General features: G+C 35.4%; 1 protein-coding gene across 1 annotated transcript; it reads right to left on the bottom strand.

Moving 5' to 3' along the window:
- Positions 1 to 18,380: 18,380 nt before the first annotated feature.
- LOC123307024 lies at positions 18,381 to 19,829 on the bottom strand. The gene has a single exon (XM_044889226.1). It carries the CDS (start codon positions 19,827 to 19,829, stop codon positions 18,381 to 18,383), a length of 1,449 nt encoding a protein of 482 aa, XP_044745161.1.
- Between the last annotated feature and the right edge of the window lie 3,112 nt (positions 19,830 to 22,941).

The following is a 22,941-nucleotide window of genomic DNA, read 5'->3' as shown; positions in this document are numbered from 1 at the left end:
AAACTGATTGGCAAACCTTTGCATGGGAGGCACCAGAATGAGGTCAACCATGATTACGTCGACATATCTGCGTCGAACTACTGGTTGACTTCCGGAAGGTTGTTTCCTGAGACAGAGGGCTTCATGCTCGCCATCCAGGATCAGGTGATTCCAACAAGAAATTACATGAGATACATCGCCAAGGATGCCTCAGTAGCGGACGATAGCTGTCGTTATGGCTGTGCGACACATGAAACTATCCAGCACATCACCGGGGGATGTCAGAAGTTCGCGGGCACGGAATACAAAAATAGACATGATGCTGTTGCCAAGATTCTTCACCAAGAATTGGCACTAAAACACCAACTTCTAACTTCGAAAAGGGTTCCTTATTACAATTACCATCCAGATGCTGTGCTGGAAAACGAACATCACAAGCTCTACTGGGATCGCACTGTTCTCACAGACCGGAAAATAACCCACAATAGACCAGACCTCATATTGCTCAATAAGGATGAGGACACAGCACTATTCATCGACGTGGCAATTCCAAATAATAACAATCTTCTAGATAGACACACTGAAAAAATTTCAAAATACATGTTGAAGTATATTTTATTCAGAATAAAGTTTTACAATATTATAATTGACAAATTGATTGACACCTTATTTTTTTATTGACAAGTCCTATGTATTTTGATATTAAATGAAATATACAATTATCATAGAACCAAAATAAACGAATGCTTGCTGAAAAACCTTTCCAGCTTCAACACCTTCCCTCATTGGGATATTTTGGTTAATCCCATTTTCTTTGTGAGAGTATGCAGTCTTGGTTTGAACAGAGGTTTTGTCATTAAGTCTGCCAGTTGGTCCTCTGTTGAAACTTTTTCAACTTTCAACTCTCCATCTAGAACAAGTTCACGCACAAAGAAATGTCTTATGTGTATATGTTTAGTGCGTCTGTGGAATTCTGGGTTTTGGCTCAGTCTAATAGCAGCTTCGTTGTCCACCATCAATGTTGGAACTGACTGAACACTGAGTATTTCCTTAAATAACCGCTTTAGCCATTCCATTTCTCGTGCAGCTTCACTAGCAGCCACTATTTCTGCCTCTGTTGAGGAAATTGCTGCAGATGTTTGACGTTGACTAAATCTTTCATGATATAACTGTAAAACATTATCATTATTAACTAAATTAATTTCTTTGGAATTTTCTGGCTTTAAAGACTTCATTTTAAGTTTATACAATCCTCCTGAACAATTTCTTGATCCAACAAGTATTACTTCTCCAGATAACTTGAAATAACATTCTTCTGTTGTTGAAACGAATTCACTGTTTGGATTCTTATCTTGTGCTGACAATGTTGAAAATAAGTTTTTCTTGATACTCGGAACATACCACACTTCAGTCAGAGGAAAAACTTGTATTCTTCCGTTTACGTTTGTTTTCACTCTAACTGTACCTTTTCCTAATGCTGGTACTGACTCTCCATTTGCTGTTGTTATTTGATGATGATTGTTAAATGGTAAATAGCTCTCAAAAACGTCACTTTGATTGGTAATGTGATTGGTTGCGCCATTATCCACGTACCAATTTTCTTTATCATTTTCACACAACAATACAACTTTTGAAACGGCTAATAATGAAACTTTGTTCTTTGCATCACTAGCTCTATCAGTTTTTTCAGGTTTTGGTGGCTTGCCATCTGCCTTCCATTTCAGGCACTGCTTTATTTTATGTCCTCGTGATTTACAGTATTTACAAAACAAATTGCTCCTTTTGTTTGCTGTATACAATACTTCCTGTTTAGTCTCGTTTCTGCTTGATAATGCTTTTTCATAAGCACACAATTGATTCGTCAAATTATCTATTGTTCTATCTTTGATTGATACGAGCATCCAACTTGACTTGAACGAGAAATAATCTGAAGGTAGAGTTTCTAATATTTTACAAATAAGCAAAATTTCAGGTAAATCACACTGACACGCATTTCCAGCACTAACTTTGTCCTTCGAAATTTCTTTTTTAAGTTTATCCCAAAGATTCTTTAGTTTCGATGTATGTGTTGCTATATCATCATCTGCTTGTCTTTCATAGCTAAAGAATTGCATGCACAGGTCATATGTTTTGTCCTCAACATTGCCATCATAAAGTCTATGCAATTCCAGCCAAATTTCTCTAGCGGATGTGAAACGCATTACTTTTTCTAAAGTTTCTTGTGTCATGTTCAGAGTTAGAACTAATAGAGCATTAGTATCGGCCTGATTGAAACCAGATAAGTCTTTCTCATACCTCTGTTTGTCATCAGTTGTAGCATCTTCTGGTAAGGATTTAGGGGCTTCCAATTTTCCTTCGATAACTTCTAAACCACCTTTAATTCCTCTTAACAAAATGCACAATTTATATTTCCAGGTTGACCAGTTTGACTTTCCCTCAAGCAAACCAATTTGTACTTTACTTGCATCCATTTTCTCAGTTTAACTCTTTTGCAATTTATAACTTCACTTTTATTCTGTTTCTAAACCACGCTCTGCTACCATGTTGAAGTATATTTTATTCAGAATAAAGTTTTGGTACAATACAGAGATCTCGAGGAACAAACCAGAAGACAGTGGAAGCTGAAAGATATCAAGACCATCCCTATTGTCATTTCATCTACAGGCCTGATACCGAAGAAACTACTAGAGAACTTGAGGAAACTTCAGTTGGACGAAAATATCTATAGAGTCATGCAGAAGGCGGTACTGCTCGGAACGGCGAGAACTGTACGCAAGTACATGGGGAATGCAGAGGAACACCGTCTGCTCCGACAGGAAGTGCGGATGGAGCAGGAATCCAACCTACAGCAGGGAGGCGAGGAGCGACCCGGACCCGACCACCACCACGAGCCCGAAAACCTGGAAAGGGCTCCAACAGAGCTTAATCCTTTTGATATCTGAGATATCTGGGATAAGTGAATTTTCCTCTGGAGAGGAGTGTGAAAGCCGCAAGGCTAAAGTCATTGTATGCATAGTTCGAGTACTAATACAAATGAAATTGGTGATACTGTTAGTGAAGAGGGTAATATAGATAATTTTTCAGAAACAGATGATGAAGATAGTAGTAATATTAATTCTAATGTTGAAGTTGAATTGAATGATAATGATAATAATGATTGTATGCATAGTTCGAGTACTAATACAAATGAAATTGGTGATACTGTTAGTGAAGAAGGTAATATAGATAATTTTGAGTCAGTGAATACAGATTCCAACACTAGGAGGACTATTTATGTATCCAGGTATGGACGGAAAGTTCGACGTCCAAAATAATATTAATTAAAAATCAATGTATTCAAGTCATTGAATTTGATTTATGCTGTACATATAGAATTAAGTTTTTTAGTTTTATTCATTTGTAAATAAGGGAGATGTCATATGTAATAACACATATATGTAACGACAGAGGATTCAATAAATCAGTACCATCTGAGATTCCATTGTATCAATACGATTATTTATTATAGGCAGCATACATCTATCAACACGACCATGATCGTGTGAGAGTGCAGAAACAATAAGAGTCAACTGGCTAATAGGCAAAATGCCTGGAACCTATGAAGAACAGTTAAGGGTTTTTAGTGGGTCTCGAGCTCAAGAGAGGGAGAATCCCTACACTGTTCCCCCTCAGGAGAGGGTGTTTTCGTCTGTCCTGCAGATTTTCCCCCTGCTAAATCAAAAAAAAAAAATAATGTAAATTATTCATGATTATGAATAAAAATTGGCGTCAGTTACGTTCCCGATGGTTAAAACATCGTCAGTCAGTCGTTTGAAGTGGTCGGAAAAATTTGAAAATTGAAGTGACTGATCTTCACTTGAAATGTTGAAAAATGATTATTGTAATCCAACTGAACGTAAAAATGGCCGTCAGTCTCGTTTATAGTGGTGGATTCTGCGTCAGTCAGGCATTAAAAGTCAAGTCGACTGAAATTAATCAGAAGGACTGCAATTATTGTAAAAAAGTGGTAGATAATGGTGTTAAATGCATAAATTGTGATTCAATCTACCATCCATCATCAGATTTTTCACAAAAAGAATCATAAATGAGAAATCCACTAATTCCTTCCTAGAGCTAGAGCAACTATCAATGGTTATATGAGATAACATTTATCACAACCATTCTGATCCCAATCTCCTCTGGAAAACTTTTCACTCTCGTTATGCTGAGATCTTTGAACTCTGCTTCCCCAAGGTGAAAATTCAGTCCCATCGAAAAAGGCAGAATGTCAACCTGACTGCTGATGTTAAATTTTGGAAGGACTTGTTGGACAACTTATACATTGCCAAATTCTCTAATTTTGAGTATGAGAATGTGTACAAATTAATTAAAAAGAAATACGATTACGCCCTCTGCAAATCAAAAAAGAAATACTATAATGACCTTATCTCTAAAAGAGACAATGTATCCAGAAAATCTTGGAATGTCATTAAGTCTCCCACTGGGGGAGATGGTTTTAAACAGACTTCTCTCCTCCCAAATATGTTAAATGACTACTTCTCTGATATCCCCTCTGAATTAACTGCCCAGCTAACAAAAACCAGTGCTCACAGCACGCGTAATAGACTGAACAATTCATTTTTCATCTTCGACGTCTGTCAAAACGAGGTCCTGTCAGTTGTAAAATCGCTTAAAAATAAAACCTCCTATGGCTATGATGAAATTCCAATAAAAGTCATCAAGCTCCACATTAATTTGATACTTGAGTCCCTCACATTTGTCATCAATGAGTCATTTAGACAAGGCATCTTTCCTGATCAGCTTAAAACAGCTATTGTGAAACCGATTTACAAAAAAGGTAGCATTGATGAGTTAGGAAACTACAGACCTATAAGCATTTTGTCCTCCTTTTCCAAAATCTTTGAGGAAATTCTATGCAATAGATTAACAAACTTCTTCATCAAATTTAAAGTCCTTTTACCTTGTCAATATGGATTTCTGAAAAATAAAAATATAGAGACTGCCCTGTTTGAGCTCATTGATGAAGTCGTCAGGGCACTTGAAGAAGATCAATTTCCATTGGGATTGTTTTTGGACCTTTCCAAGGCCTTTGAATGTGTGGACCTTCAGAGGTTACTGGAGATTCTCGAGGATTGTGGAATCAGAAACGAACAGCTGAACCTCATTGGAACATATTTGTCATCCCGTTAGCAGAAGGTGTTTGTGGAGGTGGATGGAGAAACTTTTATCTCTGATGTTAGGGAGGTCTCGCTAGGCATACCCCAAGGAAGCATAGCTGGTCCCCTTCTATTTCTGATCTATGTGAACTTCTTACCTCTAGCACATAAAACTCAACAAGGCATCACAGATGGTTCCACGAGTTCATGCAGGTACAACATTTCTTTGACTCAATGATTTCCTTACAGGCGTTTGCTGATGATATCAATTATTTGATCAGGTAAGCAAATATTGCAATATCTACTGATGAGGCAGAAAATTTACTGAGCGTTGTTGAGAATTGTTTATCTGACCACAATCTGGTTTTAAATGTGAATGAAACGCAGTGCATGTACTTTCATAGTGATAGATCTAAGTTGACTTTTCCAAGAACAATTGTTGTCTCCGATGATCATATTAAGGTGGAGGACAGCATTAGATTCCTCGGAATAATCCTCGACAAACATTCAAAATGGGGCCTCACGGAAAAGCTTAGAGAAAGACTTAATATTGCATGCTATACCTTGTTCATGCTTAGATGTCATTTGGATTTTCATTATCTCAAGTTAGTGTATTATGCAAATTTTCATTCTATACTCTCTTATGGAATAGTTTTCTGGGGAAGTTCTTCATTTATGAGCGATATCTTCATTATTAAAAAAAAGCTCTAAGTATCATGTTCCATCTAGGTTTCAGAGAATCATGAGGAGTATTTAAAAAAAAATAATATTTTAACAGCCTATGAATTATATATATACAAACTTTTAATTTTCTTCATCAAACATAATCATTATTTTGATGCCTATATATACTAATAATACTAGAAAAATAAATGATTTTCATGTTCCACCTCACACAACTATTACTAGGGAAAAGTCTGTAGAATGTATGCCAATAAATGTGTTCAATCTCCTACCCCTCAAGTTTAAAAGCATCTCTTGTCAAAGTAAATTCAAGAAGACACTGAATAAATTCAATCCACAATCTAGATGAATTCAGAGAATACTGTTAAAAACATTTCCATATGTTTCAACAGCTTTTTGTGATGTTAATGTTTGACTTGTTCCATATTTCCTTTTTGTAATTTGTACTTTTGTAATTTTTTACTTTTTGTAATTTTTTGGAATCAATAAACTACCTGTACTGTTACTGTTACTGAACTAATAATACCAAAACACCTGATGTAAAAAAGAATTTATTTTGAATAAACTGTTACCGTACACTAATGTCCAATATGACCCTAACCTAAATACAGATTATTTGAAATTTTGCCTCGGCTATCCAAGCTTTCATCTCGAATTTTTCCTTCAAATGAATTGAGTACGGCTTGCAGGGTAGCAACTTCTTTTTTGAAGTACTGACGACTCACTCGTCATCAATTCAATTCAATTCAATTCTTTATTCATCCTTTGGACATAGAATAATGTATAGGACAAGTCAACATAAGCAAAAAGAAAAATGCGAATATAAACACTTAAATGCAAGTAACAAGACCACAAAGATAAATGAAACATAAATCAATTCAATGAGTCACAAAGAAACTCCTGGATGCTGTAAAAGCATTTATTGATCAATAAGGATCTGATCTTTTTTTTTAAACTTTTGGTATCCAATGTTTTCAGCTCTTTCGGAATATGATTGTATAGCTGGATCCCCACAAAAGTAGGTGATGATTCGAATTTACTAGTGCTATGCTGTGGTATGCATAGAATACTTTTGTGTCGTGTCTGGTATTGATGAAAGTCAGAACACTTCGTTAAGTTACGGATGTTATGTTTTACATGCAGGAGACAATTCAAAATGTAAACACATGGAAATGTGAGAATTCCATAATTCTTGAATGTCGATCTACAAGACTCCCGAGGGCCCAAACCAAAAATCAACCGAATGATTTTCTTTTGAGCAATGAAAATTCAATCGGTACCAGAAGACGCGCCCCACAAGACTACATTATAGATGAGGTGACAATTTACCATACCGTAGTAGATATTTATTAATGCATCCAACGGTAGTGAACCCTTGAGACGATGAATGGCAAAGAAAGATCGGTTCAATTTTTTGGACAGATGTTCGATATGGGAATTCCATCTCAAAAACTCGTCCACGTACAATCCAAGAAATCTGACACATTCAACAGACGTTAAAGCGCCCTCACGAGTCTCGACAACCAATGGTAAAACTGGTGTCGACCCTCGCAAGCGAAACTTGATTATTTGAGTCTTGTTCACGTTCGCGATGAGTGAATTACTTCGACACCATTCATTGAAGAGATGGATTACTAGCTCACATCTGGATCTTAATTTGACTAGGCTACTAGCTTTGATAGCCAGTGAGGTGTCATCTGCGAACAGAATCAAAATGCATTCGTTAAGGTAATCAACCAAGTAATCAGGCAAGTCGTTGATGAACAAAAGAAAAATAAGTGGTCCCAGAATTGAACCCTGTGGGACACCAAGGTTGTTCTGATACTTAGTGGAAACATTTCCATTCACTTGGACGAATATGGCACGATCAGAGAGGTAACTCAGAATCCATTCCAGAAATATGCCTCTGAAACCCATCCGATATAATTTATCAGCTATAAACCTATGCTGAAGGCACGGGAAAGATCAAAAAAGATCCCCGCAACATGACCACCTTTATCTAAGCTATCGTAAACAAATTCCAAGAATTCGGTACATGCGGTCTGGGTGGATTTACCAGACCTAAAACCATGTTGTTGATTGGACAATACTGAGAATCTGGTCAGAAATTCCCTCATACGATGGTGCACTAGTTTTTCAAATACTTTAGATAATTGACTCAGAATTGATATGGGGCGATAGTTAGAAATGTTGTCATCAGCGCCTTTTTTGAAAACAGGAATAACCCTGGCCTGCTTCAGAATAGCTGGGAAGGTACCGGAGGAAACGGACGAATTTATAAGATAAGCCACATGTTCCGATATGGAAGGAGCAACCGACTTGAGAATTTTTGCCGAGATAAGATCCAACCCTGCGCTTCCACCATTCTTGAGACCACGTATAACCGATAGGACCTCTTCTGGGGTCACAGGAAAAAAATAAAAATTGCAATTCAGCAATTTCTGAGTGGTGCAAACTCTCGAAATATTGCTTCCAAAGAAGCTAAGTAGGGACTGTGCGTTAACCTCTGTGAAGTATTTTCCGAATGCTTCTGCCAGGAGTTTAGGGCATGAAATGTGTTCACCATCAAGATTGAGAGATAATGCACTAACCTTATCATTATCTCTACCTAGTTCACGATTAACAAGTTGCCAGACAGTTTTATTGAGGTTGTCCGATGTGTAAATGATATTTTTGTTGTAATCTGACTTGGATCTTCTAATTAACTGAGAATATTCGGATTTTGCAGCCTTGTAGTTTTCCTGCGAGTCAGTTGTTTTCAAGTTCTTACTGAGCCAGTGAAGTGCTCCCTAGCCTCAAGGATATCAGGAGTTATCCAAGCTGGTCTTCCCGGAAAGGAATGGCGTACCCTCTTCAATGGACAAGCTATGTCAATAAGTGATTTTAGTATCTCGATGAATTTATGAAACTTAGTGTCAACCGATTGGCAATTGTATATTATGAAATGAAAGTTTTAGCGGCATGCAGACAGGAATTGTCTGCATGTCTGTCTGCAGACAGGAATCTGTCTGCATGCCGCTAAAACTTTCATTTCATTATATTTTCAGACACTAAACTATCATCCCAATTGTATATTATTCCGAAGTCAAATTGTTCAACAAGAAACGAAAGGTATTTTAGATCATCAGGTGAGACCCTTCTTGTGACACGGACGTTATTATTGATGGGGCGGGATTTCGCCAGAGAACAATAATCAAGGATCACTGCTTTGTGGTCGCTTAAGTACGGCTCTCTGACATATACACAGGCATTATTCGGCGGAGCATTGGAAACAATATAGTCCACCTTAGTGGAGGATGTAAATCCACGCCAATCCGTGAAAACCCGAGTAGGCTCAGAAGACTTCACATTCAAATTATAGCTCGAAAATAAATCCCCCAGGAGTTTCCGCCTGACATCATCAACTGAGAGGTAATCTATATTCAAATCACCACAAAGAAATAATACATTGGAAACAGAAGCACAGTAGTTAAGAACATACTCGATAGTTCTCAAAAATAGATGGTAATCCCCCCGACGGAGGTCTATACACACTCAGCACCACGTAGAGGAGCTTACTAGACCTTATCTTGATTCCGCAAATTTCACAATGCATTTCGATGGAAAATCTGTCCACATTCAGGGGCTGCACTTGGAGATTGGTTCGCACAAACAAAGCACTTCCCCCGTGTTCACGTTCAAGTCTGCTATAATGAGCAGCAATTCGATAACCTTCTGGGGCCATAAAGCCAATCTCCTCACTCGAACACCAGTGCTCTGCTACACTCACACAGTCAGGCAGTGGTTGGATGGTATCAAGGAAGACCTCGAGACGAGCCAATTCACTTACAATACTCCGGGTATTCACTTGGAGAATTTTCAGACCTGAATTGACATCAGAGTCTGATTTAACGCCAGTTTTCGCCAATTCAACTTGATGAGTGGAATCGACGAAAAAATTTGTTCACCATAATGTCCTCAGGCCAAAATGATGGTTCCAGCACCTGTTTCAAGAATTCTGAAGGAAAAGATACCTTGTATGATGCATAAATGTCAGGCTGCTTCGAATTCAGTTTTTCACAAGACAGATCAGGAATGGTGTTATTAAAAAAATTTCTTAAGTCCTCAGCTGTTGTTGAAGAACTCAGCCTGGATACATGAATATAGGTCAATTTCTTTTTTGGAACACTTACAAGTGCACTTGAAGTCAAGGAGCCAATAATTGGTCTGCTTGATTTTTTTTGTTTCAGATCTTTGAGTTTAGTTGGAGTCTTCTTACTTTCTGGTTTAGAATTAGATTTCTCATTATATCTAACCATTCTCCAATTTTCTGCATCAGTGGAGGATTGGGTTGACTCTCCTTCATTATTAGTATAAATCGTAGGAATTGATCCGGATGATTCAGGGACGTCCAAAGAAACTCTCTCTGTAGCAGGTGGAACAATGGAAGATACTCGATCTATAGAATCTTTCATACGTTGATTTGTCGAATCGTCGGCGGGATTCCCCACAGATGTTTCATTCGTTGAATTCGCGTTTTTACATTCTTTTAATATGTGGATTTCCGCGATAAGAGTGCTAATTTGTTTATTTTGAGAAATAATCAAATTCCTCAACTCAGCAATTTCAGAGCACAGGGGAGAGACAATTACAATTTATAGCCTCGAGAACAGCACCCTCGATCGGATGGTTTATGGTTTCCTTTCCTTCTTGATAATGAATCAATGTAGAATCTGAACTACCCTATAGTGAACAGTCATCACAGACCCACTTTCCAACAGATCCATCTTCACGCATTTTATTGAATTTTTCGATAGAAATACACATACATCCGATGTGAAAACTATTCTCACAAGTTTGACACAAAACTGCATCGTCATATCTATCAATTTTCAACAACGGGAGCAATTTAAACCACGTACTCGCGTCATCTTGAACAACGATGGACGTCTTAAATCGGTTTTTTTATTTCAGTCAGCTGTTTTTCAATTCCTGTTCTCCGCGTGTTTATTCCTGCAACAAGTTTTCAACCAACTGAAATTTCACTTCGAAATATGAGAATAACATACCTAAGAATAACATACCTAAAGCTGCATCCACATTATGCCGCTGTGTGTCGAGTGGCTTTGCCAATTAGCAAAATCTCATCGGCAAAGCCAACGAGAAATGACGCATCCACATTAACATGGGTGTGCACAGTCTAAATTGCAACTGAAGCCGCATGAGGCCACTGAAACCAGCAGTTGGCACATCCTCACTATGAATTTCCGTTGGCCTCCTTTGATGGAGACCGACAGTTCAGCGATTTTTCAGCGGCACCCAGCGGCATGGTGGCATAAGCCGACGGTGCATCCACATGCGCAGCGGCTTTGCCGAGCGGCCTTGCCAATTGGCACACATAATGTGGATGCAGCTTAAGGATAACATACCTAAGAATAACATACATTTTCATTTAATAACTCCTAAATATAATGGGAATATCCGAGCTCCATTTAAATGGTCATAATATTGTAATCATATTTACAGTAGTAGCATAATTTTCACATTTGACACATTTTAGAAATAAAGGAAACATTTTTGATTTCCAAAAAAGTTCAATACCGTGTGGCTCAAAACATGACCGTTCAAGGACCTTTGCTCATTTTTATGGATTTTCATTCCTAAGACGAGTTTTATTCACCATAGCAGTTAAGAAGAAATTTTTTATACCACCCTGGGTAGGTATGTATCTTACTGGTTTTATCCTTGAACTAAAAGACGCTTTCATTTCTTTTAAAATCCTGAACTGGCCTTCGTGTTTGTTGATAGTTAGCTACCAAATTTCAAGTTCACCACACAAATAGAAGTTGTCAGAAATCTTGCAAAATTTCAAACAAACTGGTATTCAGACAAGAAAGCGAGATAAAGAAGTAGTAAACTATATCTTACCTCACTCGGGATGGCTACTCTTTTCCAATTTACGATAAAAGTCGATTTCTCTCATTTTACTGAATTCTGAAGTGTAAATTACAAGAAAAGTATAAATTGTGTTCAAGCTTAAGTGCAACTCTCCACTGCTGTCGTCTGATTTCATTTCTGGGAAAACTTAAATCAAAATCAATTATTTTAATGTACAATCTCAACATTTCAATGAAGGTACAAATCATTAGATCGTATTCAAACAGAATTCGACCCTGGTGTCCCCTAACTCCCTCCCTGGATTTCATAAAGTCGTGAACTCAAACAAGAATAAAATATCAAAAACTCACCGGAATAAGTGAATCGCTCTCCTCCTCCATGTATAAATTGCACTTTTATTTCAAACACACTTTTTTACGGCACATCGCTGCATATTTTCCAAAATATTACGACGTGAACGATTGAAATAATATTTTGCCTCCCCTTTATATCTATGCATGAAATTTGGTCAAAAAAAGTGAGAGAAAGAAACGCACGTCGGGCATGCAGTTGTCTTTTTCTAGAATTTTGATTGGTCCACACTCACCTCTATGTGAACAAAAAAGAGACAGGTAAATGCCCGACGATCATTTCTCTCTTTCTATAAAAAAGATATTTTCATGCTGATATTGCTCAGTCCATGTCTCTATGTCTATGGATTGAAATATAATAATATTTTGACAATAACAAATACACACGCCGTCTTAGAAATTTAAAATCGATCAGGAGGGGAATACAAGCGAAAATTAATTTCATTGGTGGTTGCCTGGAGTGAGAATTATTGGAAAAGTGAACAGTCTGGAAAATAGCTTATGTTCCATTTATATAATCTATGGTCACTGCCCTTGACTTTGGAAGCCTGAGTGACGCAGAATCCACCACTATAAACGTGACTGAAAGCCATCTTTACGTTCAGTTGGATCATTTTTCAAAATATCAAGTGAAAATCAGTCACTTCAATTTTCAGATTTTTCCGACCACTTCAAACGCCTGACTGACGATGTTTTAACCATCGGGAACGTGACTGAGGCCAATTTTTATTCATAATCATGAATAATTTACATTATTTTTTTTTTTTTTGATGTAGCAGGACGAAAATCTGCAGGACAGACGAGCACACCCTCTCCTGAGAGGGAACAGTGTGGGGATTCTCACTCTCGAGACCCACTAAAAACCCTTAACTGCTTCTTCATAGGTTCCGGGCATTTTGCCTATAAGCCAGTTGACTCCTATTGTTTCTGCACTCTCACACGATCATAGTCGTGTTGATAGTTGTATGCTGCCTATATCTTTTATAGGTTAAGCTCTTCTTTGGTTACATTTAAATCCTTAACTGATCTCTCGGTCGTAGGTTCTTGAACTTCTAGCTTCTGTTGGATCGTATTCGACTAATCTTCGTACCCACATAGCATGGAATATTGCAGTGAAAAATTTCAAAATATTCTCAAGAAAGATTTCATTGAAATGATTATGAAAGGTTTCGAGAATATTTACGGCAAGAAAGTTTTCGCAAGATTGGCAGAATATTTCCATGATATGTAATAAATGTTTCATGAAATATGACTTCATAAGATTCATTAATATTTCATGAAATATTCTACGAAATTTTTATGACAGATTTTGCAATATTTCAGGAAAATAAATATCCATAGGGATCAGAATATTTGTGAGAAATATTTCTTATATTTTTCAAAAAATATTTGCAGAAATATAAACTAAATATTTCTAATTCGTCTACATAATACATTGAAAAAAACCTTAAAGTAATATTTCAGTGGAAGATTTTCGATGAAAAGCTGAAAGTGTAAAAATTATATCAATTTTCATTCCCGAAATTTTACTGAATGCGCTTTGAAAGATTGGCCAATAATTTGTATAAAGATCGCTAATATGTATGAAATATTTTGTCTTCCAAAGTACCTATAATGCAACTGAACATTTCATTAACGTTTCAAGTAATACTACAATAAATATTTCAGAATCGCTCCAGAATATTTCTTTGCAATAATTCTGAAGGTGGAAGCCCAAATAAATTGTTAATATTTCATGAAATATTTCAGGAAATGATATTTTGATTTCACTGAAACCTTTTCATATAAGAATTCATATATTTAAATAAATATATAAGAAATACTGCAGGAATATTTCAACACATCTCCGGATTTTTGTGCGGAATATTTTGGGTTATATGTTCTATCCGTGAAATATTCTATTTACTTTTTATTTAGTGTTTTGTCGTTAGCATCCCTCTTGTCTAAAGTTACTGTCTTTTTAATGTGTGAATATGCTATTATTCTTTTCGCACTGGGTAGTCATTATAGTACGTCGAAAGAGCAAATAACAACAACAAAATATCTATCTGTATGAATATATTTGACGTTATAGTCTATACCTTGTTTCTTCAACAATTTATAATTTCGTCTGTAGATTTTTCTATTGAAACTATATTGCATAGAGTAGCATTAATTTATATTTCATTTTATCCCTTGAATTACTTCGGAGATACTCAATTACATTCACCTACTACTCCTTTATGTATATTAAATTCATCTTTAAATTTTCGTCGAATTCTAATTAACTTTCAAATAACGCGCTCTTCTCTCGACTAGACTAGTGTGCGTCGACGCGGCATTCCCAGTCCCCCCCGATAGAATCAGCAGCGATGCCAGGTTGGAGAAATTTTCCTAAGATTTATTTTCCGATGTCCAGAAATCTGTTCTATTTCATATATTACACTATCTTCAATTACTCTAAGCCACGGTTTTACATTCTTTCATTCAGTTGAATTGGGTTCAACGTTGGATTCAGCTTTTATCTGTAACTGTATAACCGGCATTCAATCATTATAAGTACCTAATAAATAATTTGTGAAGTAGATGAATTATTTTTAATCATATTGTCTTAGGAACTGACTTAAAATAAATAATTTTATTCCTTGGATACAAATGAACTTAACAAGTGCTACTTTCAGAAGTCGATATTCTCTATATCTCTATCCGTTCTTCTCAAGGCTTGATAAAAATGAACATCAAGAATCTAGGTAATTCAACATAGTAAAGATTTACTCTAATCTTGATACCATATACTGGGGAATAAAATTTCTGGACCCGGCAACGCTAATCACTAGCCACTCTAGTCACCTGCTTAGTGCAGAAACGAGAAACGGCAGTACGTGAGATTTGGGTTTCATTCGAAGAAGCGCAAGCCGAACAAGGAAGCATTCATTGGTGCCATTTTGATTTTGTCGTTTGCGCGTTGTCTCGATCGTTTTGTGTGTTTGTGTGAGACTAACGTGTGTATTGATATGGAACGAAGTAAATTCCAGTTTGATTACCACTTGATTCTTGGTAAGTAACTTATTTCCCCTTTAACGTTTTCCATCTACTTGCACGTGTTATTAAATCTATCCATTTGTGCCATAATGTCACCGAAATATTTGTATATGTTCATTTTTATTATTTTTCATCACAATTCAACTGTTTCACCCTAGGTCTTACCTTACCAGGTTGAACGAGAGATTGAATCTATTCAATGGAATTTTCGAATTAATCTTTATTCTTTTTATAATATCCATTTTAACATGTGATTGGGAGCTAATGAATTCCATGTTTTACGGATTTCTACTCGTATTTCTATTTTTTGTTATTTGTTTACCTATTTATGCAAATTATATCATTTGATTGAAGTTGGTATCATACTTCATGCTTTGAATGTTTTGCAGTAGCTTTTGGTGTAAGGACAAAATATGAAGAAGCGACAGATGCCGAAATAATGCAGTGTTACTCATACGGATATGGTTGGATGACTTCAGATGGTGGACGGAATAAAAAGTGAGTTTTATAATATTTTCATATCCTGAGATTTTTTGCTTTTCTTTAGTTCACCCTCAGAATAGAATGAATTATGTGTTTCTTTTAACGACTACTTGCTGTGCGAGTTGCTTTCAAAATAGAATCTGCACTAAAATTGTTCTCGTGATGTGAATTTTTTTAGGGCTTTTATTGTTTTGTAAATAATGACTTCACTTTATAGAGTGTGAGAGTCTAACTTCAAACAAATTCTGTGAAAAAGGGCAGTTCTTTTGTTGTAAATATACTAGCACAGGTTGAATTAGTATTTTTAAATGGCGCTTTCTTAAGTGAAGGAACATGATACTGTAATTTGATACATTATCGAAAATTTTTTTGATTTTTTCCGAGGGGGTAACCACTTCCGAAATCGATGTACTTTTGAAGACCGAAATCATCATCCGAAATCCCGAAATCATCATTCGAAATCCCGAAATCATCTTGATTTCCGAAATCAATGTACATTTTTCACATAGTGGTTATCCTCTCGATTTTTCAAGTCCATTTCTGAATGTTTTATCAAGTTACACTTAAGTATGTACCAAATATCAAAGTCTTATTTCTTGTCGTGGAAAAGATATTCAACAAACATCGACTAATTCGAAAACGAGGGAATCTGATCCAACTCGAAGAAATAACTCGGTTATTTCAAAAATTGAATGTCACGAGGTTCTTGATAATCATTTTCTGTCAAATAAAAAGTTGAATAAAACTGATTAATGAGAGTAGCAGCGAAGATTAACGAGGATATTCATTAGTTTGTCGTTTTGTGGGTCACAACGTTTGTTGAAAGATCGAACCAAAGAATATTAAATAAAAACAATATTTGGGTGCGTATGTGTAACTTAAGAGTAGTCATAAAAAATCACAATTGTGCGCAACTTAAACCTCCGATCGCTCTGTCCGGGCATATTTACAAAAAAAAAACTGCCTTCGATATACTGAATTTGTCCAAAGTTAGAGAGAAAATATATTTCAGTAAAGTGTATCTTTTCAGTACTATAAATATTCCATACCACCAATGTAGTATCATCTGGTAGGTACTGACTAGTGCTTTATAAATAATTTTCACATCAGTTGCCGTCAATTTCGGAATTCTATGATGTTATTCAGTTCAAAACCCTCTAGTAAAGAGCATCATTCGAAGCCAAATGCTATGCAACAATCTTTAATAAAGACCCCGTATTTACTGCTGCTGAATTAATTTTCTGAAGAGTACATATTTATTATTTTTCCTCCAATTTTGCGATAATTACCCCAATTCTTCATAGAAGAACTCTCATGACCCTAAATTAACAAAATATGAAACTTTCTGTTTCTGAAAAATCATAAAAATATATTCATTACAGGAATGCCAGTAGTCGACCACAATTCCGGTTTCAATTATCTGCAGATCCTGATGACGAAGATTATGAAGGTTTCAAGTATATTGATACATATTTCAATGTTGTTAATGGAAAATGAATAAATTCTTTTAACTGATTTTGATCTATTCGATACAAATATAACCTTGTTATACTATTTCAGGAAAACCTTATATATATATATATATTTTTTTTTTTTTTTTTCTGATAAAATCACAGTCTTACTATATGTGTATATATTGATGTTCAGGGAATAGACTGATAATTGGTTTATTTAAACTCTTAATTCAATGCCTAGCTTTCAGAACTTTTTTATTCCTTCTTCAGGGCTTCTACAATAATAGTACAGGTTAGTTGACAACAAAAATATTATAGTACGACACTTACAGAATATGAATTTTACCATATGTACTCATTTAACATGGAAATTGTCGAAGATTAAAATAAAATGATAATTGATTATTGACTAGACCTCTTTTTCCTTTTTCTGGAGCGTTCATCATGGAAGTAACAATTTTAGGTTAGAATGACATGCAATGACAAATCAAACACGACAGACCCCCTGTGATCACAGAGTCATCGTTCTTATTCTTCAGGTTACTTGGCAAGGGACATTAGATAGGTGTATATGTTACTCAGATTTTGAACATCAGATTTTTTGTTTACGGTGTTATTGTTGTTTTTTATGTGAATCATCTCTAAAATTAATCGTTTGTTATATTTTGAGCTTTTTTCTAAAATTCTTACATTATCCAGATCTATTTCATGTCTTTCTCCATGAGCGTGTTTTGTTAAGGCACATCTTGTGTTGTTTTTCTTGATATCACTCCTATGTAAACTTAATCTGCTCTTGAGCCATTGTGATGTCTGCCCAATATAGACGTCTTGACAATTCTTGCAACTTATCTCATACACAATGCCAGATTTAAACTGTTTTGGTGTGGTGTCCTTTAATCTAGAATACAGGGTGAACAAGGTTTTGGAATTATATGTGGCTATTTTCAGATCTTCCCCCTTAAAACAGTTCTTGATTCTACCAGAGAGGGTTTTTATGTTCATTATACTCCCATATTTTATCTCATTGATTTCATTGTTTTGTGATGGTACATTGACTTCTTCAACCTCATTCATTCTACTTGTGGCCGACTCAAAAAGTAGCTTTCTGAGCATACTCCTTGGATAACCATTTTCCACAAATATTTTGAAAAGCTTGTTACTATTTATCTGCCTGAAATCGGGATGGCAAATTCTATCTACCCTTGTTCTCATTCCTTTTATAGTATTTATTTTCGTCTTGATTGGGTGATCAGATAAGTAATGGATAAATTTGTCTGATGTTATGTCTTTTCTATACCAGTCTAATTTTATGGTGTTGTTTATTCGGCAGACCTTTGTGTCCAAAAATGGAACTGAGTGGTTTTCATCTTCTTCCTCTACAGTGAACTGGATGTTAAAATGTTGTTGTTGTTATGATTAAAACTATTGCATGTGGTTTTGATGTTAGTGATTTCGTTAGCTGGAGCAATGAGTAGGAGATCATCTACGTACTTTTTTATAAGAAACAATTTAAATGGCAACTTGGCAACCGTGCCGTCCAGAAGATAATCCATCACATAAAGGGATATTATTGGACTCAGATCTGAGCCCATGGAACTTCCAAATATCTGCAGGTAAAATTTTCCTTGGAAGGAGAAATAACTGTTCTCCATCAGAAAGTTGAGGATATCCATAAAGAGTTGTTTAGGTATGTTCGTATATTCTTGGATCACATTCCATTTTTTACTTATTGCTTCGATTGCTAGTTCACTCTGGATGTTTCCGAACAAGTTGACCACATCCAACGATATGACAACGTGGTCAGGTGGTACCTTAAGATTGTTCACAAGATCAGCAAACTCAAAGGAATCCTTGATATAATATTCATTGTCTTTATCATACGCCATACTCAATATCTCTGCTACATACCCAGAAAGATACCGGGTTGGTGCCTGTATACAAGATACTATTGGCCTCAAGGGAGTGTCCGGTTTATGTATCTTTGGATTGCCATATATTTTAGGTGTATTTGAGTTGTAGGTCCTCATTTGCCTTGCCTTTTCTCTTGTGAAAACTTTGTGTGTCTCCAACAAGGAAACGAATTTGTTACATTTTGTTTGTATCTTTTGAGTCGGGTCCATGGGTAATTCTTTAAAACTATTAGAATTGATGATCGCTAGCATTTTTTGTACATAGTCTTGCTTCTCCATTATCACCGTTACCGATCCTTTGTCACTGTTAAGTACAATCAGCTCTTCATTGTCCCTCAAGAAGGATTTTGTCACGTTGAATAGTCTTTCTGTTGTGTAATTCTTGTTGCTGTTATTGTGTATAAAATTAGTAATTATGCTTGTTGTTTTTCCTCTCAGAAAATCCCTCCTCTCTGTTGGAACCTTCTGGATTAAATCCTCCACATCTGTGATAAGTTTGTATATGGGTATTTGATTTGCTGAAACTGGTATACTGAATTTTGAGCCCAGTGCCAACATAGTTTTTACATCATCTGGTATTTCTCTGTCTGTAGTATTCCTTATCCATTTATCCTGTATTCTGAGACTCCCATCTCTGATTGAATTTTCAAGATTGGCAATCTTGGCAATATTCTTTTGTTTAATCTGATTGAATATTCTGTTGTAGTGTAATTGTTGTCTCCTTGTGTATTCGTTTACGGTCTCCAGTGTTAGCTTGTTTTTTAGCAACTCTACTAATTTATTGTTGGTTTTCTGGATTTTATTTATTTGTCTGTTAGTGTTGCTAATTTCCAATCTTATAATAGAGCTTGAGAGTTTTCGGTTTAATTTTTCTACCTCTCTATTATGTTGATGACTACCTTCCATCTCATCCATCATCCATCAGTCTATTCCCTGAACATCAATATATATATATATATATATATATATATATATATATGAACCCGTAGTTCGTTGTTACCTCCGTTAAGTTCATTGGGCGACCTGACCTCCGGGTGAAGGAGTTTTATAATTGGAATAATTTTTGCTTATATATGTAAAGGGGAAGGTAAATAACAGGGGTACCTAAAGAGGGGAAAAGATTTTCATCGAAAAATTTTTCTTCAAACGAATCAGACCTTACTACCTCCGCATATATTTCTTATTAGTAGTGCGCTCTCACCTCCCGCAACGTTGCCAGATTTCAGGAGGACAGAAAGTAAGGCAGCTTGAATTCTACTCATATACAGAATACAGCTGCTCTTCCGATTCATTCACACATACTGAAACCTGTAAATAGTTCGAGAACGATACTGATATTAATAAACTTCATACGCTAATAATTGATTGATAAGGTTCGTGATCTCGGAGTAAATGAATTTGGACAGAAATTATTATCTTTTCTTCATGAATATCAACAGTTTTGAATAAATATGCTTATGTCTACGATACTTCGTCCGATAGGGGAGTTTAATACCATATAGGTCCCAAAATGAATGATACATGACAATGAAATTTTTCGTGACATATGAGATTAATTCCAAAGACAATTTTAACGAATTTGTTTTGGTATGAAATAGTAATCTAATTTTATATCCACGACATTAGGAACTCCATTGAAATGTTTTTCCCGAATTAATCAACAAAGATATACGTTTTACTTTCAGCTTCTATACTTCATTCACTTTTATTTTAGCACTGGATTGGCCATGGAAATTGGATACCGTTCACTCTGTATGGTACGAAAATATTTGGTTGAGACGCTTGTCAAAACATTTTTGAGTTTTAAATCAGTGCTACTTAGTCCGTTCTACGTGAGACTCTCAGTAATTACGTATTTAATCACAATGTCAAATCACTTCGGGAAATATTGAGTCGAAAATATGTAACGAACATAACTGACGTTTATACAAACTGATTGAAGACATACCAAATCTATTCATTTACATGGAAAATACAAGTGATCACTAGTTTGAGGAGAGTTACTGTTGTTTATCTTCTTAGAATCCAAAAAAATCAAACCGAAGATGAAATGCATTCGATGCAGTGTTGAGTTGAATACTCAAAGGTGGTAGGGAATGGATATCTCTTGAAGAAATGAACGGATAATTACAAGAATATTGAATTCTTCAACAAAAATCATCTTGCGTGAATGGTAGTCAAAATAATTGAAAGAAGTTTGAAGCAAGCAAACAAAAAAACTGGCTTGTATTCATGTCTGTTTATATTCAATACATAGAGGACTCTATGACGGTTCAGATAAATATATTTTACGTTTGGTAAAAGTGCCTTGGTTTTCGAGATATTGGGGATTTTCGATTAATCACCCCAAATAATAATAACAGCTGGATATTGACATTTTTCATCATAGCGGATCAAAAGAAACTCCTTGATTCAATGGCATTTTTTAATTGCTCGAGGAGTCTTTTGCGATTTTTCAGTACACAGGGTGTTTCACAAGTTAACGGACAAACGAAAACCGTGAATAGAGGGCATTGAGCTGAGTTCAAAAACACCTCATATGTATGTCTTAGCCATTCCGTCTCCGATATACAGAGGAGTTTATTCAAATTTCCCGAATTTTCGTTCGGCTATAACTCCAAATATTTTAGTTGGATTCGGCTAAAAATTCATTATCCGCTTAAACTTGTAAGTTTCAATAAAACAGAACATCAAAAAATGACGAACACAGGCCTCAATGAGTCATTTAGGCTATATTCAAATTTAAACTCATGAAAAACACTCTGTTTGTAGTTTTTTTCGTCATAATTTTGAATTTTTCAGGTATCTGCATTGATTTTCTCAAAATCAATGAAACTTTGGTATGTCTTGTCAGTGGATTATTTTTAATGAATAATTGTTTGGTGGTGAAATGCCTCTGGAAAAAACAGCGCTGCATATTGACTTTTACTTCACATTAATTAATGGGATGAATATGATCGCCAATCAAATGTCGAAATCTAAAAATGGAATTGAAAATGTTCTCTTTGTTCTTTTTTTCTTTCTTTGTTTTCATTCACACAACTAGTTGTCCATAGAAAAATAGATTCTTTCTGAAGATCAAGTTTTAATTTTTAGTTTCAAGATAGCGTTGTTTTTCCATCCATATTTGGATATTATCAATTTTGAAACATTTTATCATTGTGAATGACTATTTCGTAGAACGAATATAGTATAATTGTTGAACACATTCAACAGAATATTCTTTGAAAAAAAAAATCAATTAAGAATTTTTAAATATATTTTCATGAAGTGCTCTATTCCTTAGAGGCGTCTGACCAAAACAATTATTTCTAGAACATGATCAACAGGTGGGGCAATCCAAAAATCAATTCATTTTGAGACAATAATAATGTAGATAACAAAAAAGTCAAAATTATGATTAAAAAACTACATACACGGTGTTTTTATGAGTTTGAAGTCAAGTAAAGCCTCACTGAGCTCGGTCCAGAAGTTTGTCGAATTTTAATGCTCTGTTTCAATGAAGTTAACAACTCAAGGCTAAATATAAATTTTCAGTCGACTTGATCGAGAATTTCAGGAGTTATAGCCAAACGGAAATTCGAGAAATTTCAAAAAACCCCGAAGAAACCTATATATAGGTTGCCCCAAAACTATTGAATCAAACGTCACACCACGATAGAGTATAGATCAAATACTATCGAATGACACCAACATTAGTTGAGCGAAAATGTACCGTTTCTGAGAAAACCTAACCTAAAGTTGCCGATTTTCGAACTATTTTTTCAATCACATGGCCAATTTGTGATTGAGGATAGCGTTTTTCTCCCATATTATCACCCCTGTTTATTCTGAGTATTAAAAATCATGTAGAAAAACAATTGTTTTAATTTACATTTATACTTAGGTTATGGTTATCGATTAACTACTTAAAATAATTTCAATTAGGGGAGATAAAAAAATAATCTTAGTTCAATATAATTTAAAATCGATATCCTTTTTCACAAACTGGACCTGTGATTAAGAAAAATAGTTCGAAAATCGGCAA

The sequence above is a fragment of the Coccinella septempunctata genome, chromosome 2, assembly GCF_907165205.1.
Source record: "Coccinella septempunctata chromosome 2, icCocSept1.1, whole genome shotgun sequence".
Classification (NCBI taxonomy): Eukaryota; Metazoa; Arthropoda; class Insecta; order Coleoptera; family Coccinellidae; genus Coccinella; species Coccinella septempunctata.
This window is presented reverse-complemented; position numbering and strand designations above follow the sequence as displayed.